General features: G+C 35.9%; 2 protein-coding genes across 2 annotated transcripts in view; both read right to left on the bottom strand.

Annotated features, from left to right (window-relative positions):
- LOC144657544 (signal peptidase complex subunit 1-like) overlaps positions 1-16,072 on the bottom strand; it is a 79,722-nt gene that overhangs the window by 15,419 nt on the left and 48,231 nt on the right. The window lies entirely within an intron of this gene.
- On the bottom strand, positions 5,351-15,283 carry LOC144657492 (gamma-aminobutyric acid receptor subunit beta-3-like). The gene is made up of 10 exons (XM_078517836.1): positions 15,099-15,283; positions 11,751-11,861; positions 10,798-10,892; positions 10,445-10,512; positions 9,898-10,115; positions 9,501-9,583; positions 9,155-9,295; positions 8,292-8,455; positions 6,838-7,050; positions 5,351-6,247 (listed from the first exon to the last, which is right to left on the bottom strand). Exons 2-10 carry the CDS (start codon positions 11,834-11,836, stop codon positions 6,026-6,028), a joined length of 1,290 nt encoding a protein of 429 aa, XP_078373962.1. The 5' UTR covers positions 11,837-11,861; positions 15,099-15,283; the 3' UTR covers positions 5,351-6,025.

Raw genomic sequence — 16,072 nt, 5'->3', positions numbered from 1 at the left:
ATTGCTGACGTCATCTGTACTGTTAACAATGACGGGCATGGTGTTGAGCCAATGAGAACATTTTGTAAGAGTTTTCTACTAATGAATGAAATAATCAAAACCCACACAGCATCTCAGATACGACTAATTTAAGATATCATGTGCGGCTTGAATCTAGTTTGTTAGCCACGCAGGAAGTTTCTACGTTTCTAACATTGTGTCTCGCATGAGAAATCTGCCGTGTTTGAGCCTTTTTTTTGGGCAATAATGGTTATCTCTCATGTAAATTTTACCGCCAAAATGATTAAACAAGAGTAAAATATACCGACGTAAAAAAATTTAAAAAGACATATATTTTCTTACCTTTTTAAATGCTCTTTTCATTCCTGCTTTGAATGATCTTCTTTTTGCGCATCTTGCAAAAACGCATGGTGGTCTAAGTTGTCTGGGGAAAGCATTACTATCTAAACTGTATGTTCTCGCTGAGATGACAGGAGTTAAAACATTTAAAGCAAGAACTAGTAAAAAGAAACAAAATGTAACTCTTAGACTTATGTTTTTCATCGTGAAACGCTAACTATTCGATCTTCTAAGCAGTTTAGATTTCTTCTTGTCGAAGTTGGCTTGACCAAAAGTGTGTATTTTGTCTAGAAAAAGACCGTTTTTAATCACCGAGTGTTTTCGTCGTCATATATAAGAACAAAACTAATGCATTTACTCATTAAGCTTGGTTATTAATCGTACACTGATGCGCGGATGTTAATGTAAGCTTTTGAAAATTGAAAGAAGATCAATAAGTAGTGGTTAAAACTTTCCTGTCCGTAAATTAACTTCCATGGTTTTCGCACGTGGCAAGACTAATAAAAGAAGCATACACTGAAATAGACTTTTTTATATGAAACCAAGCGACAGAGCAGTACAATTTGTTATTTATTACGTTCGACATATTTTAATAAAGCTTAGAGCGGAATATTTCAGATATTGATTGTTCTATTTCTCATTTTTTCAACGCAGGGGAAATTTAAGCAACTCTCTCGCGGAACAGCGACTCACTTGTAAAAGAACAAAACGTCCATTCGCGCAATTAGACAAATCTAATTTTGCTATATGAGTTATTCACCGCCGTGTTACAATAAGCAGATAATTGTTCTTATACATCAAAGGTTTTCATTGATAGGGACGCGTTTCCTTGCAAACAACTCAATTTGCGGTTATTAGGACAAGTTGGTTTGCTATTTCCAGCGTGGGAACATTATCGTATTTAAAATAAATTTCCGTGAACGCCTACGGAATTCGTTCATTAAAGTTTGTTTTAGTGAACAAATGGTAGTGTTTGCTAGACTTGTTACGTTGTTTTTATGGAGTACTGACCGAAACCAAAGTAGTGCCGAAAAATTGATCGAGACAAAAACTTATTGTCTGGTCTTTGGGACTACAATGTCCTCGAGTGATTCAAATCGAGAAATTTCTCTTTAATTTCAATTTTGAAAATTTTTATTTATTAGGAATTGCTATAGCTCCACAAGACCTGTTTGTAGGAAACTCGGCTAGCCGCGGGATGTAACGGTGGAGCAAAAATAAAAAGCAAAAGTTATACGCCGTTTTGATATTCGCCGGTAAATAAAAGGCTTATCAAAAGATTCTATACTTGTTGGTTTTGGTCTGACGTTATAGCGTGGGATGATACATCAACAAGACGATAATACCATCTGGGAATCAAAGCCTATAACAAAACAGACGTAAATGTTCTATATATAAAATATATGATAGGGCAATGGTCATGCAACATTTCTCCTCCAGCACCGGACCTAAAGAACGAAACAAAAGATTTCACCTCCTTTATCTTCTTAACTCAGTCCATTTGACAAATTTAATTTGTTTTTACGCACTAAAGTTCCTCGTTTTCTTAAATTGTCATACTCTCCTGAATTTTTTTTTGTTATTGTGTCTCCTTTTAATTCTTTCAGTTTTCCAAGCCTTTTTTAAGGCTAACTTTACCTCGTGTTGGCGATTTTACTCCGCCATTCATGTCATAGGCCGGAAAGCACCTGCTCACAGACTGCATGATTTTGTCTCTAATAAAAGCTTTTACAATCCCATTCATTGACTTGTGTGACTGAAAATTAGTCTCCAGGAAAAAATGGGGCATCGCTGCTAGTTTCCGGCAGACCTCATTCAAGCTACTATCTTGAATTGGAAGATCAGTGGAAGTTTTAGAATTTAATTCAGTAAGTAGGAAAGAAAACTCCAAGGCAATAATGAAGGATCGTAGTTTTCAAAATCGTTTCCTCGGCCAAACACCGGACTTCCTGAACTCACTTTAGAACAAGGTTTGCCAATGCAAATACAATCCGATATAAGGCTTGGCAGTCTAGATCTGTGTTAAGTTCAAAGGAAATGAAGTTGTTGGTGTAGCGGGATAAACCTCAGTAAGGAATTTTTGTTCGTGGATTTGACATGTGTAATCACATGTAATAACATATAATAAAGTGTTAAAAACTTCGAAAAAAAAAATGATAAATTTACCCAAATACTGAACGTTTCCCACTTATTTTTAAACTTACGCGACTTATAGTTAACTAGCATATGTATTGAAGCTCGGTGAAAGTTCAACTCATTATAAAAATAATTTATTTCTTTTAGGACGTTAGCCATAAAACAATTAAACATACAATCAACAACATAAAGGATAAAAATAGAATCTAGCTTATAGTCAGTTTGTTATATTGAAATCGCGTGCGCTTGTGCTGCGGAAACTGGCTTCGAAGTTTGCTAGTAGCCAGAACTTGTCATGGCAGATTCCGCTTGTAAAGTATGTGAGATGGCTGTTGTAAATGTAATGCTGTGTTTTATACCATGCCATAAAAAATACAGCCAATCAGAATACAGGAAAGCTGTTGTATATTCGACGGTATTCAACCCAACCTTCCCATCGTGCGCTGCGATGGCATTCTCGACGAAATTTAGTAAGCGTATTTTCTATGGCATGGTATAAAATAGTTACACAACACTTTCTCGTGGTATACTATGGAATATCCCACTTGTCACTTGTATTTTCTTTGTATACACACTCGCCTAAAGGCTCGTGTGTATACCGAGAAAATACAAGTGACTCGTGGGATATTCCATAGTACACCACTCGAAAGCGTTGCATAACTAGTATATTTCTCACAAAAACAGACGGCCCCTCTTGTAAATTCCTTGTTAGATGCAAAATTCGCAGAGTTTGAAGCGAATTCAAATATTTAACGTTGTTATAGAAATAAGCGTTTGGACGAGTAGTTTGAATAACACAATAAAGTTTATAGCGAGGTATTACTGGAAACTCACGCAACTCTGTGTTTTTACCTGTTTATGCCGTATTGTGTTGTTTTTTCTGTTTCTTTTCTTAATAAATTATAAACTAGAAGTCGGCAAATAACAGACCAAATTTTGCAATCTTTCAACCAAAGTTAATTCGCTACTGTTGAGATGAAAGCGTTATTGAAGTTTCGTCTCTAACGCAGTTTTAGCGATTTAGCAAATGACTGATCGTGCTAAATTTATGCTTCGCAAAGGAAATTTTAATGTGTTCCGTGACAGCTGCAATTTGTACCCCAAATTATTGATTACATGACACTTTTACCAATTTACGCTCATTGAACTACAATTTGATTAGATAGGTGAAATGTGAAGCTCACAAATTGTAATTCAATTTGACTTCATTTTCGTTTCCTTATTATTTGCTTCATTGTCCCGTTTTTCTTGTAAACCACCAATTTGTACAGTATTAAAACATTTTCTTTATTTCTGATTGGCCAAAAAGAAAACACGCTAATGGAATACTCCTTCCTTTGTTTCATTATGGTCATTGAAAGCACAAAAACGCGCATAAAAACCGCGTACGGTCGTCGTTGTCTTAAAACACTGTGTTACAAAGTGGTTTACGCGTACACGAGAAGGTCAAGAAGGCTGAGCAGCAGTTTTCTGTTTACTTTGTACTGCTCATTTAAAAATCCCCGGTGAGGATAGATCATGATAGCTGAACTGCCTGCCGAAAATTCGACTCTTGAAAAACTTGAAAGTAACCTATATAGATCACGTATGTATACGGTTCCGTGACCAACCACGAATAAGCTTTCCTGTGATCATGCTAAAATAAGGCCCACCCTATAATGTACTGAAAAGCTTAATAAGCGACCAGCCTCGAATTATATAGCACCCACTCTCCACCCCACAAAGAAACTGAAGTGCACACGAGCGAGAATTATATTAAATTGTACTAAGTACTACTAAGAAAACTTCCCCCAGATCCGAGGTTCTCCTTAGTATTTAATACGAACTTCTTAATGAACAGTTTAAGAATATTCTGCTTTGTAATCTTTATGTTTTGTTATTATTTATTGCATTGTTAACAAATATTAAACTTACTATTTACTGAAGACTCTGCGAAAATTTAACCTAAGCGCCCATTGTCTCTCGAATCAAGCGCCCACCTCGAATAAGCGCCCAATCGTAAGGTCCCAAAATTTAATAAGCGCACCAGGGCGCTTACATTGGTAATAAATTTGGTATATAGAATCCGATATCGTATGTAGACGGTTTCCTTGACCAACCACGAAAAAGATTTTTTGTGATCATGATAAAATGAAGGCCTCCTATAATTTACTGGCTTGACCGCTTACTGTGAATTAATATGAAAACGTTATGCAGCACTGAACCCCTTTTAACCGCATTAGTTTAATAACTATTTCGAAAGGCGAGAATATATAAATTTATTTTTTAATTTTATATATATATTTTTTATATTTTGAACGAGTATAAAAAACAAATTGTCTCTGTATATACGCTGAACCGCGCAAAAGTGTAGGGGTGCGAATGGTCTATTATTTTTCGCCCCGTTACGTTTTATATTCGGTTGGCAGTGTTTTCACGGGAGGGCTTTGGGCTTAGACTACTAATAATGAAAGGAGAGGGCGTACATGATTTTGTACGGTCTAACGTCATTCTTATGGAAAGACATCATCACCAAAACTCACTCACTCGCTCACACACTCAATCAATCAATCAATCAATCAATCAATTAGTCAATCAATCAATCAATCAATCAATCAATCAATCAATCAGTCAATCAATAAAGATACATCATAGTAAAATTCTACACGTAACTTGATCCACGCTTGCCCTCCGGCCCGTAGCTTCACGAAGATTTTTCTACTTCTGCAATAATTTTCAATTTAGAGGGCACCATGATTCATCGTGTCGTGACCACAATTGATAAAATTCTCCGCTCAAAAAGCCCGTAAAGGATTATAGATAAAAATCCAAAATACTTTTTTCATAGTTTGCACTAATATTTCGCTTTTTGTAAGTTATTCCACTAAAGTTCTGGTCCATTTTTTAACTTTATTTAATATTAGAAAACTTGAACCATCTTTGGTTTATGCATCTTCAATAGTTATCGATTGAATCTCTCATCCAAAACCCACAGAGAAATGGTCTCTGTTTCTTTGCTTTTCATTGTACATTTGTTACTTTGGTTCCTGTTTTGCAGGTTCTATTACTTGAGAACAAATTAAATAACACTTTTGGTCCTTTAAGTTGCATTATTTGCTCGATTCAACAGCGCATGCAATCTAGATGCCGTTGTCAATATATCCAGGTTTACTTCAACCACAGAACATTTGCACCGAAGGTCAGTGAAGGTGGAAACAGAGTGGTTTGCTCCAAATTTCGGCAACACTAACACACGACAAAAATAGCCATTCGTCTATTCATCTTTTGGACTCCAGTAAGACCGAGCTCGAGATTTTTATTGCTTCTCAAGTTTTTAGAACAACAAGAAAATTAGGAATTCATCGAATTTGACGCTTTGCTCAAAAGAGCGCTTCAGCTTTAACAAATTCCATCTTGTAGTCGACACAAACAATCCCAGACTTCCAAGCGCACCGAGCTACAGTAGTTCACAGTCTTACCGACGACTTCGAGCTGAAAGGGCAATGATTCAGTATTCCCAACGAAGTAACAACTGATGATAACCGCTTTTTTAAAAGTCTGTTCCTCGCCGTCACTCTCCGGTTGAGCCAACAATGAAGTATATCCAGAACGCCAGGTTAACGATGAGAAATGTCAGTGGAAACAGAACTCTACTGCGACTGTCAATCTTTTGCACATTAACATCTTGGTCGGTAAACGCCTTGACTTTCTCTCGCAGGGACGACACTTGCCTTTGCAGGTATTTCGTCTTCAGATCACTGCTTCCAGTTTGACCTTTGTATCCAGCATCGCTCTAAAACGATAAAATGTCATAACATTCCTTAAAAATACCATAAAGCATACACTAGTCTGGTCAACATAAAACGATGCCAAAAGTTTCGAAACGCATGAAAAGTATCAAAACTCCCGGGGCAACGGATGGACTTCAGTGTCCCGCTAAACTCTGGTCTTGATTTTTATATTTCAGAGAGAACCGAACTTAAATGAAAACCAGACTGTATCAATTTGCCACATGAATTGATCGCCATAAAACTAGTAATTTGAGAAAGGGAAAGAGAGTCAAAGCATCAGTTACAAATTTTAGGCCAGTATTCTATGGCGCACGTGAAAGAGGCCATGCCTGAATATTCATACAATAACATGGAATAGTATATAAAGTGTTTGGAGGAAAAAATGCCTTTTCCATACAAGAAATTTTATTGTAATTATAACTTATTAATTTTTATTTTTATCAGCTTTATTCCGTTGTAACATTTGCACTAGACCGAGTATTTTTTAATTATTTTGTTCTTCTTTAAAGTAAGTAAACGCGAAATAATGTCTGTATTTCTACATATCCCTAAATCAAGAACAACAAAAACACCTTCAACAATCACGACTTACCCCACGTTCTACGTCTATAGACCTTAGTTTTGTGTTTAGTTTCTCTCGCTTTCTTGCCTCTAAGCTGTCATGGAAATTGATTATAGCGAACTCTACCAGCGCGCCAAACACATACACCAGGCACAATATCAGTATCCAGTCGCTGTACTTTGTGTAGGTCACTCGAGGAAGAGAATTACGCACTGCTGCAGTCAATGTTATCATGGTAAGAACCTGGTAAAAGAAAACATGCATTTGATTGATACAAACGGAGAGTTGAAGATTTTGTGTACCTTACTAATTTTCTCACGTACTTAACTTCGCGAATTTTACGTTGTGGAAAAAATCGAAAATTTATACTTTCGAAAATTTAATACCACATTAGAGAATTAAACAATACATGAATTCTTGATGTTGAGAGCCACTGGATTTCTAGTACGTGTTCTGTATTACCATTGTCACTTTTTGAGTTTCTGTCCATGAATGTGTATTTTTCTGATCTTGTTTTCGAATACACTCTTTCTCTGATTTAAGCGAATTTATATGGAATATTAATGCCAATTTATGTGTAATATAAATTTAAGTTAATGCCACAACCATGAATGTGAGATCAGAGAAGTAAAAAGAGCACCCCAGTCAAATATACAGATCTGTCACGCAATAGGCTGCAAGACTAACACTCTTGCGTTACATTCAAAGGTCAAAGTCGCTTCTGTACCAGTATGTTGTGCAATTTCGGGCTGGCCAATCATATCGCCCCTATTCTATCATGTCAATCAAGACCATGCGGTTTCATCTAGACATCATTAATTTTACTTCAAATTCTCTGAGCTCTAGAATGGTTCTGACAATAATTCCCACCCACCCAACCCTCTTTGGTTTTCTTCTTGCATAGTACTTGTAGACATTTAGGCAATGTTAAAATTCTACACACAAATACTGCCATGTAGAGGGTTGTCCAGACGTTTGGTACATACAACCTGAGCACTTGTAATTTACGTTCGCTTTGTAAAATGGCGCCCTCCGATCAGGGTTCAATTTGGAGCATCAAAGTTATAAAAAAATTGCGAAATTAAATACAATTCTGTTTGAAAAGGTTTCATTAAAAATAATAACTATCTCTATTTTAAAAAGATAACGAAAAGGTGGTCTTTATTGTAAAATATCGATAGTGGCTTATGATTGGATGTATAAGTTGTGATCAAAACTAGGTACCAGTAGCCACCGAGTACAAATGTCTTATACATGTATACCTATTCAGTAATTGAACAAGTTTCAATTTTTACCATAAATAATCATGAAAGTACCAAAGAGTTTCCGCGTCAATTTGAGGTTTTTCAGAGTCTTATTTAGGACAGATTTGCCACTTATTATATGTCTGGTGTGAGCTAAATGTGAAGAAAATCATATGGCACCAGCTCAGAATAACGAAGTCAACTCTTCGGTATTTCGTCAACTGTACTAAAGAACCTGACCGTTGTGATGCAGAGTGCCACTCTTGCTGGAGCTGCTTTGTAGTTAATCCAAAAGGAAATCCAGGACAAGGCCACGATCATGATGGAAGGGATGTACGTCTCCGTTATGAACAGGCTTAGTCTCCTTTTGAAAGTAAATACCAAGCTAAGCCTTGAATAATTCCCTAAAAGGAAAAGGCCGATTAGCTCTGAAGAGCATAAAAATTTAATGTGGAATGCATGTTAACAGTGATCCGAAAATTATTTTAGATAACAGTTGATTATCAATAGGGTTATAATTAAGCCGTCAACCGACAAAGAGGTTCTTAATTGATTAAGGGCCTCTTTGCATTGATAAAATTTTACCATGGTAGGAGTGTTACTTTCCATATCTAGCCACTCTGGGCGAGGGAGTCTTACTATAGGCAGGATTACTGATCCTGGGAGGGTCAACTGCATTGGAGGTAAGGTGACTATGAAGGGCGAGCCAACTTTTTTTCCATCAGTGTCGACCTACAGAGCATGCGTGAAACCTGGAGGGACATTTTTTGGCTTGGTAGACAGGGACAGCCTTTCTCATGTAAACGCTCGTTAAAAGATGGTTCGGCGAGAGGGTAACCCTCCTACCAAGGACAATTTCTTCATAGAAACAGGCCTTAAGCTTTAAGGCTCCAAAGAAAAATGTCTTATTCGTATTTTAATTAGTGAACTTATCTCACCAAAATATTGTCTTATTTGTCTTCATCGTCGTCAACATCGTTGTTTTTGTATTTGGATTTAAAATTCCTTCCAAACTGAACTAAGCAGAACTGTTCTTTAAACAGACAATTACCTCCTGTTTTATGGTCATCGTCTCCCCCAAAATACACCAAGATTTAGTTTACCTGTAGAGTAAGTATCAGTTGTTTCGGATGCTTGAATCCCGACTAGATCCATCTGTGGAAGGGAGATATCGGGGGACCTTTCCACAGACTTCACGTGTCCCAGTTTCCAGGTGTATTTGGCATCGACTTCTGAATAAGAATCTGTTTGACATTAACAATCAACAAATAATACCAACTTCGGATGATTTACTTTACAGAAAAAAGGAAATAACAACTACATGTACTTTTCTTTTAGCTTCATTTCTATTCAGCACTTCTCAGTAAAGAAAGGCATGCTTTTTGAAAAATTACAGTTGCTTTTTAACTATGTGCTTGCTTAATGCTGTCCTACAAAACATCAACTTACAGCTCATAATGCTCAGCATACACTTCTGAGTGTCCATGGGATACTTGCGTAGATTCATTCGACAGACACCTGTTAATGAAATCCTAAAAACATGTGAAACGAATTTTCGTTAGTGGAAGACGTGTCGTCGATTTGCGTAACCGAGGCAAGATTTGCCCACATATGAATTTAACGCACTATTTAAAGCTTTCATTTTTTTCAGGCTTAGTACAGTAACTAAACTGTATTATGCTTTCTCACAGCTACGTGTTCGAAATAAGTCAAAACGAAATATAAAGGGCAAAATACACATATGATTATTGGTCACTTATCGGTGTCATTCGCCTTCCAATCAACTCACCGAGCTTTCTTTTCAAAGCACATTTATTGCCTTTTAGATTATTGCCGCTACTGTTACCTTATACTAAAGAAAACTGTTCCGTTGGGTAAGAATATTAGCACATAGTTTTTCTTGGTAACTTCGTGGAAGCTTGACTTCTTCTCACTGTTAAAGTATGTATCTGGAATCCAAATTTTGTCGAGCAAGTCTCCCTGCGCAACAATCTGATCCGTGCCGCTGAACCTGAGCCGAGGATCTTCCCATGTTTGCCTCAAGTATATCGTCATCCTGTAATCCTTTTTAAAAAAAAGTAAAGAGAAGGCTGCACAGATTTGAAGGGTAACTTCGTTAAAGCGTTTTAACGAAGTTAAAACATTTGTGATTACTCCGTGGTTACAGAAGGGGACTGTTTTCTAGCCATCTCTCGGGCCTGTCGCACTATAATAACGCATGAACAAAACGGAGTGGAGGACAAGAATTTGCTTTCCCCTTTTTTTTACCTTTCACCTCAAAACAAAAATAAGGTTTCTTCTAAACGCTGACAAATATTTCTTATCGTCTTTGATAATCTGCCCAAGGTTCAGAGGTTTCAGCCGTTTACTTCTAGAACTTTTTAAGGTCTTACCATGTTAGTAACAGAAATTTCGCCAATATCTACGATGTACAAGTCGACGTAAACGGTAACTGGTCTTCCTGAAAGAAAGAAATGGAAACATTCTTTGACCTGCGGACGCCCTTTCATAATAGAATACCGATTATTTTGTTCACTGTTACACTGTCCCCTATGTAGGTATAAGAAATTAAAATTGCTTTTTCCTTGAGAAGACTAATGTTGTCAGGGCCCATTGGTAATGATTTTTTTAACCGTCAACTGACAAATGAGAAAAATTGATACGATACCGTTAAAGGAGTGTCAAATGCGAGGGCGTAAAATGGGTGAACCGCCAGCTTTACAAAAAGATAAAATATTGGGTTTACCTCCAAATTTCGGCCGCAGACGCTTGTCATAATTCGTCAACAGTAGATTCAAGGTGTCTGTGGCATTCCTGGTTCTCGCATCTTCGATGGCATGGCTTGATTGAGATCAATAAGAAGAACCAGTCAAATACAAATTAAAAACATTTAGCGACATACCAAATGGCAGCCAAATTAAGTTTTAATACTATAAGCATTAGTACAAACGTAGGGAGCAAAACAAAAAGCTTCCGCTCCAAGGGACAAGCGACTAAAGAATCAAACAGTAGCTTCAAGTCAGTCGTAAAATATCAATATTCATTTGAATTAGTTATTTAAGAGATTTTTTGTTTATAATTGGTGTGCTTTTTTAATCTTCAGTTATCACAGCCAGTGAAAATTCGGAGAAAAGCAAAAATATGTATATAATTAGATTGTAAAATTGTATATAATTTTGCCTAACACGAAACTCCTTCAAGTGCGCTATAATGAAAGGTTTATTGGAATAAGAATATTTGGGCGACGAAAACATTATCGCCATTTCTGCAGGGTGCTTTCTTAAGTTTCAGAACACTGATTTCTGAGTAGCCAGTCATCAAGCCTGTTTTTTATTTTTTAATGAAAAATCGACAGCTCGAAAAAAAGTTGCCTTTTATATACTTGAAAGAAAACGACAATGCAATGCATGCTTCATATCTACCACACAGAGTCATTAAGATCCGCAAATTGTATTTCCATCTTTCTGCCTGATCCGTTAATCCGATGTAAGCTTAGCGCTCAAGTGACAGGATCACAAACTGCAGCATGACTTTCATATTGATTTCTATACAACCTGACTACATTTTGACAGCTTAATATAACCAGCCACTCTAACAATAAAATAATGCAGATCTGCTAAACCAGATGATCGCAATATCGATATATCTATAAAGCTTTATATTGAGATTTGCGATGGTAAAACTGCAAGGCATACTTACTCTTTATTATCTTTATCCGTTTGGGTTGCTGAGCCAAAACCCAGAAGGCTGAGGTAAAACGTCAGGCAGAGTGCTAGAAGCAACATCTAGGAGTCTTCACTGCAAACGAGACTACAAAAATAAAATTTTTAGAATGTCAATTAAATATCAAGAGATCATTCATCAATTATGAAAAATAAATGGCATTATTTTTCCATTCTGTGGTTTTATTAGCATCAATTGTCTCCGACCTTGGAATATTTCATATTTAAATTTAAAAAATATATATATAAAGCTAAAATGTCAATCTATTTACGGCGATATACGATGCTTTAAAAAAAAGATTATCGATATGTTTGATTTATTAAATACTGGTTTTGTGCTTATTTAGTTGTACCAAAATAAGCACTTTTTTTTCTTTCTCAGCAGTAAGCACGCATATTTAGCTTATCAAGGGTTAAATAATAACCGACTAAATTATTAACAAAACGAATGAAGTTATCTTCACAGTGTGTAAGCAATTGCTTTCTTTTTTTCGATCGATTGGATAACAACATAAAAATACATGTGAATTGCGGTTGAAATATGCAGTGTATTACATGATCTTAGCAGTGTAAAAACAATCTAGTAAGAAATTTCATTTTTAAGCTGCAACGAGGCTTAAAAGGGGTTTCGAGTTTATGCATTTCATGTTTCAACCGCAGTTCATCTATATGTCTTTCATATATTCATTACGTTTAACTGTTTATGGACTGTTTAGTCTAACTCTTTCCCAGAATGAAATGATGTTTCCGTTACACTGTTGTCAGTCCTAAAAATATAAACAAAGTAAAGGCGACTTCGCGTGCTTTAGAATCATTAAGACTGTTTGCTTATCTATTAGGATAAAACTTTCAAGGTCTCAGTTTGGCTTGGACAAAAGATGACTTTTACAAATCCTTTTATTTCATTTAATTTTATTTATCTTAATTTCTAACACAAAAACTAAAACATTTATGTAGCTGAGACCAAAATACAGTTTTGGCCTATTAATCAACTCTCCTCCCCTTTAAATTAATTTTCTCCTTTTCGGAGATTTCTTCCTATTTTGGTAATCTTAAATGAAACTTGTGGGGATTTTCAAAGTGAACGTTTATTTACATATAATGATTTCTCGTAAAATTTATCACGAGATCGCTTAATTAGCTCAATCGAGTTGTCATTAAATAAGTAACAAGGGTATCAGCACTGGGTTTCAGCTTAAGTTTTAAGAAATTTCCATCAATTCTGCCTCGTAGTGATGTCTTTCAGCGGTGAAGTAACTCTGTAAGCTTGTAATTCTACTGGTCCTCTAGTCAGGAGGACAAAACGGGGTCAAAACAAAGCTGTTCCACAAATAAGCTGTTCTTCATGCACTTCCCAGCTGGCTGAGAAAACGCACGATTTCTAACGAACGATTCATTAGATTTTGCATGAAATTTTACAAGTTATATACGGCTAATTCGAGAAAGGTTGTCGGAAAAAAAGCACAAACGTGCACGCGACAAGACCGAAAAAGGATGAGTACGAGTAGAAGTAGACACTGACTACTATGTACGTGCTGAATACTAATAAGATGGCGACATGACAAACGCGAACTTGAACGTTTTCTTTTTCTTCAGACATGTGGAAACAAGGTACTTTTAGCCACGCTGTATTTTAGAAGAATTTTCAAAACCCAAAGACATGCGACAGTAAAAGTAAAGCTACCGAAAAAGGCCTCCTGAGAGGAAAATCAAAATCTTCACGTGCAAAAATACTTGTACATTTCCTCTAAGCCAATAGGCAAAATTCAAGTGAATACTCAGACCACTTTTTGGCCTTGTCGCGCGCTTTCTGCTTTTTTCGAGAACCTTTAGCTGTGTCTTATTAACCAGGTGCAAGGGCTTTACATGTAGTTAGAGAATAATATTGGCTATAGGACTTGCCAGCGAGGTCCGAACGAAAGATATTATCCTCCTAGCACAAGCCCAAGTAAGTTTGGTTTATAAGCGGTTTATTACATGACTTAATTTACAAATTGAAAAAGAGCTGCGCAACCTTCACCCAGTCCAATAGTTAGAGAATATTGGACTGGCAATGCAGCATTCTGATTGGTTGATTTTAATTATTAACCACTCAGCAGTCTCAGACGTGCGATAATAAATTATATGCAAGTATGCGACAAGATTAAGCCAACATTTCGACTATTAAACTTTAGTTTTCTTTTACAGTGCTTGAAGTTAGTAAGAATTACTTTTTAGACTTAAAGAGTTTAATAAAAAGGTTCTCGCTGTCTTCTGTACGAGGAAGTTAATTTTCTAAGGTACAACGAACACAATGTTATATCAGTGTAATCAGAACCATTTAAATAAAAGATAAAAAAAAGTTCGTAAAACGGCTAAGATTTTAATCCACATTGAAAATTAATATTCATTGACTCCCGAAGTTTGTTGTCATTACAAGAACAGGTATTCGCCATCGGAGGGCAAACATCTTTAAACAATTAAAATAAACAGGGGCAAAATCTAAAAACATGAAGCATATTTACCAAATAAAAGTAAGCAAGTTCTTGTAAAAGCTGATAAGTTGATTTTTTTAATGTTTTTTTTTTTCATAATTAATTCAAACGCGTAAAATAAAAACATGTTTGGAGGTGTTTATTTTATGGGTTGTAAGTCCCATCCAACGAGTTGATTGACAATCATAAACTTGAGAGGTTACGTCGCCTTATTATTATTAATTGTGAGAATAATATGGCAAGTAAATTACTCGACAGATAATTAAAATCATCTACAGCAATATGTGGGAAATATTCCAATACTCAAATTGCTACCACTGGTCTGCTTACTTTATTCAAGCATTACAGCTCCAAGAATCTTCCTAGTAGATAAATGCGATAGCTGACGAAAAGGAAACGCTTCTAAGTTATTCGAGCAATAGCAAAGATGTTTCAAAATATAGATACATTGTTGGTTTTGTATCATGCTATGCATTATGCCGGAAAAGTGACCAGTGTTTTTATAACAATTCACTAAATTCTAGATGAATATTGGTCAAACATTGTCTGCAAATAATGGAGACGAATGTTCAATTTTCATCTTCGCTGGAGTGAATAACTTGAATATTCATCGGAATCCATTCTTTGAATTTTACCTAATAAATAAATACTACTCTGGCCCGCAGTAATTAATTTCTTCCTTTTTTCATGAGCAGCAATATAAGAGGCATTAAAGAAACATAAATATGGAAGATATTATAAGAAAAAAACACAAATAAATTGTATAACATTTGTATTCGAGAAAACAGGTATAATACAAATTGATTCCTCGAGGACAGAAGGGACAAATTTTTAGACTAAAGTGTATTTACCGTTCATCCACTTAATTGTAAACGCTACCACCTTCCATTTGAATTGATAAATGACTTTCAGTGGATTGAATTCGCGGACAAAGCCCTCTTTTTGTGGATAAAATCATAGGGAGAAGTTTCTAATAGCCTTGATATCACAAGATATCCGAATTATGAAACCGTGACACTGAAATAGGAACCGATCACTTTGTGAGTTTGTTTGTTGTTTTTTGGGGGGTTTAGTGGTTTTCCTACGTCACTGATTATTTTAAGTGCGTGGTTTTTAGTGACCATGTGCTAGTGGTTCTCTGCATTCTATTTAGCCTGGGGCTTTTCTTCGTTCTTAAGCGTGGGGCGCAGTGTTCCCTCCCATCCCTCTATGTATCTGTAAAAGTACATACACGCATGCTTTAGAAATCAAACTTACTGTATATCTAACTTAAAATTAAACTCTAAAATAACTAAAATTTGGTCATACAGCTTCAAAAATCAAAAAACTCGAAACGAAATCAAAGTCACGTGACCAAAGCAATTGACAATCCAAACTGGCGGGTCTGGATGGAGTTAACTGACAACTGACAAATGGCCAAAATTTTAACTGACAACTGACATTATTAGTGGGTTTTACTGAAATAGCTCGACCTTTTCTTACGTACAATTCGTGATTTAATAATAGGCACAAGTAATGCTTTAAAAGTTCTTAAAATTACATGTGTCTTTATTTTTTATTTATAGCACATTCGGGAATGGTGAACTTTATCATTCCTCAGTTTTCCTCAATAAATAGTGTCCACAATTAGTTTTTTTTAAGCTAAATACTTCAGACACTTTAATAAAGTATTTCATTCATTCAGTTCCTCTTTAAACTACTTTCAGGTGTAAACTTCCTAAGTGTTAATCGTAATCTTTGCCAGTGCTTACAAGAGAATTTATTAAGGAATTATGTGGTATATACAAGGTCTTCCTGCTCCTAAACGAATATGGGACCCCACTTT

The sequence above is a fragment of the Oculina patagonica genome, chromosome 6 (genome assembly GCF_052425735.1).
Source record: "Oculina patagonica isolate OP01 chromosome 6, crgOcupat, whole genome shotgun sequence".
Lineage (NCBI taxonomy): Eukaryota > Metazoa > Cnidaria > Anthozoa > Scleractinia > Oculinidae > Oculina > Oculina patagonica.
The sequence above is the reverse complement of the archived record's forward strand: the minus strand, read 5'-3'. Positions and strand labels throughout refer to the sequence as shown.

What these genes read in the sequence shown, in the direction of transcription:
- LOC144657492 (XM_078517836.1), bottom strand. Translation starts at nt 11,836, where the DNA reads ATGTTGCTTCTAGCACTCTGCCTGACGTTTTACCTCAGCCTTCTGGGT. An exon ending in ACGGATAAAGATAATAAAGA is followed by an intron (nt 10,893 to 11,750) that starts GTAAGTATGCCT and finishes ATCTCAATCAAG; the next exon opens with CCATGCCATCGAAGATGCGA. An exon ending in AAATTTCTGTTACTAACATG is followed by an intron (nt 10,116 to 10,444) that starts GTAAGACCTTAA and finishes TTTTTTAAAAAG; the next exon opens with GATTACAGGATGACGATATA.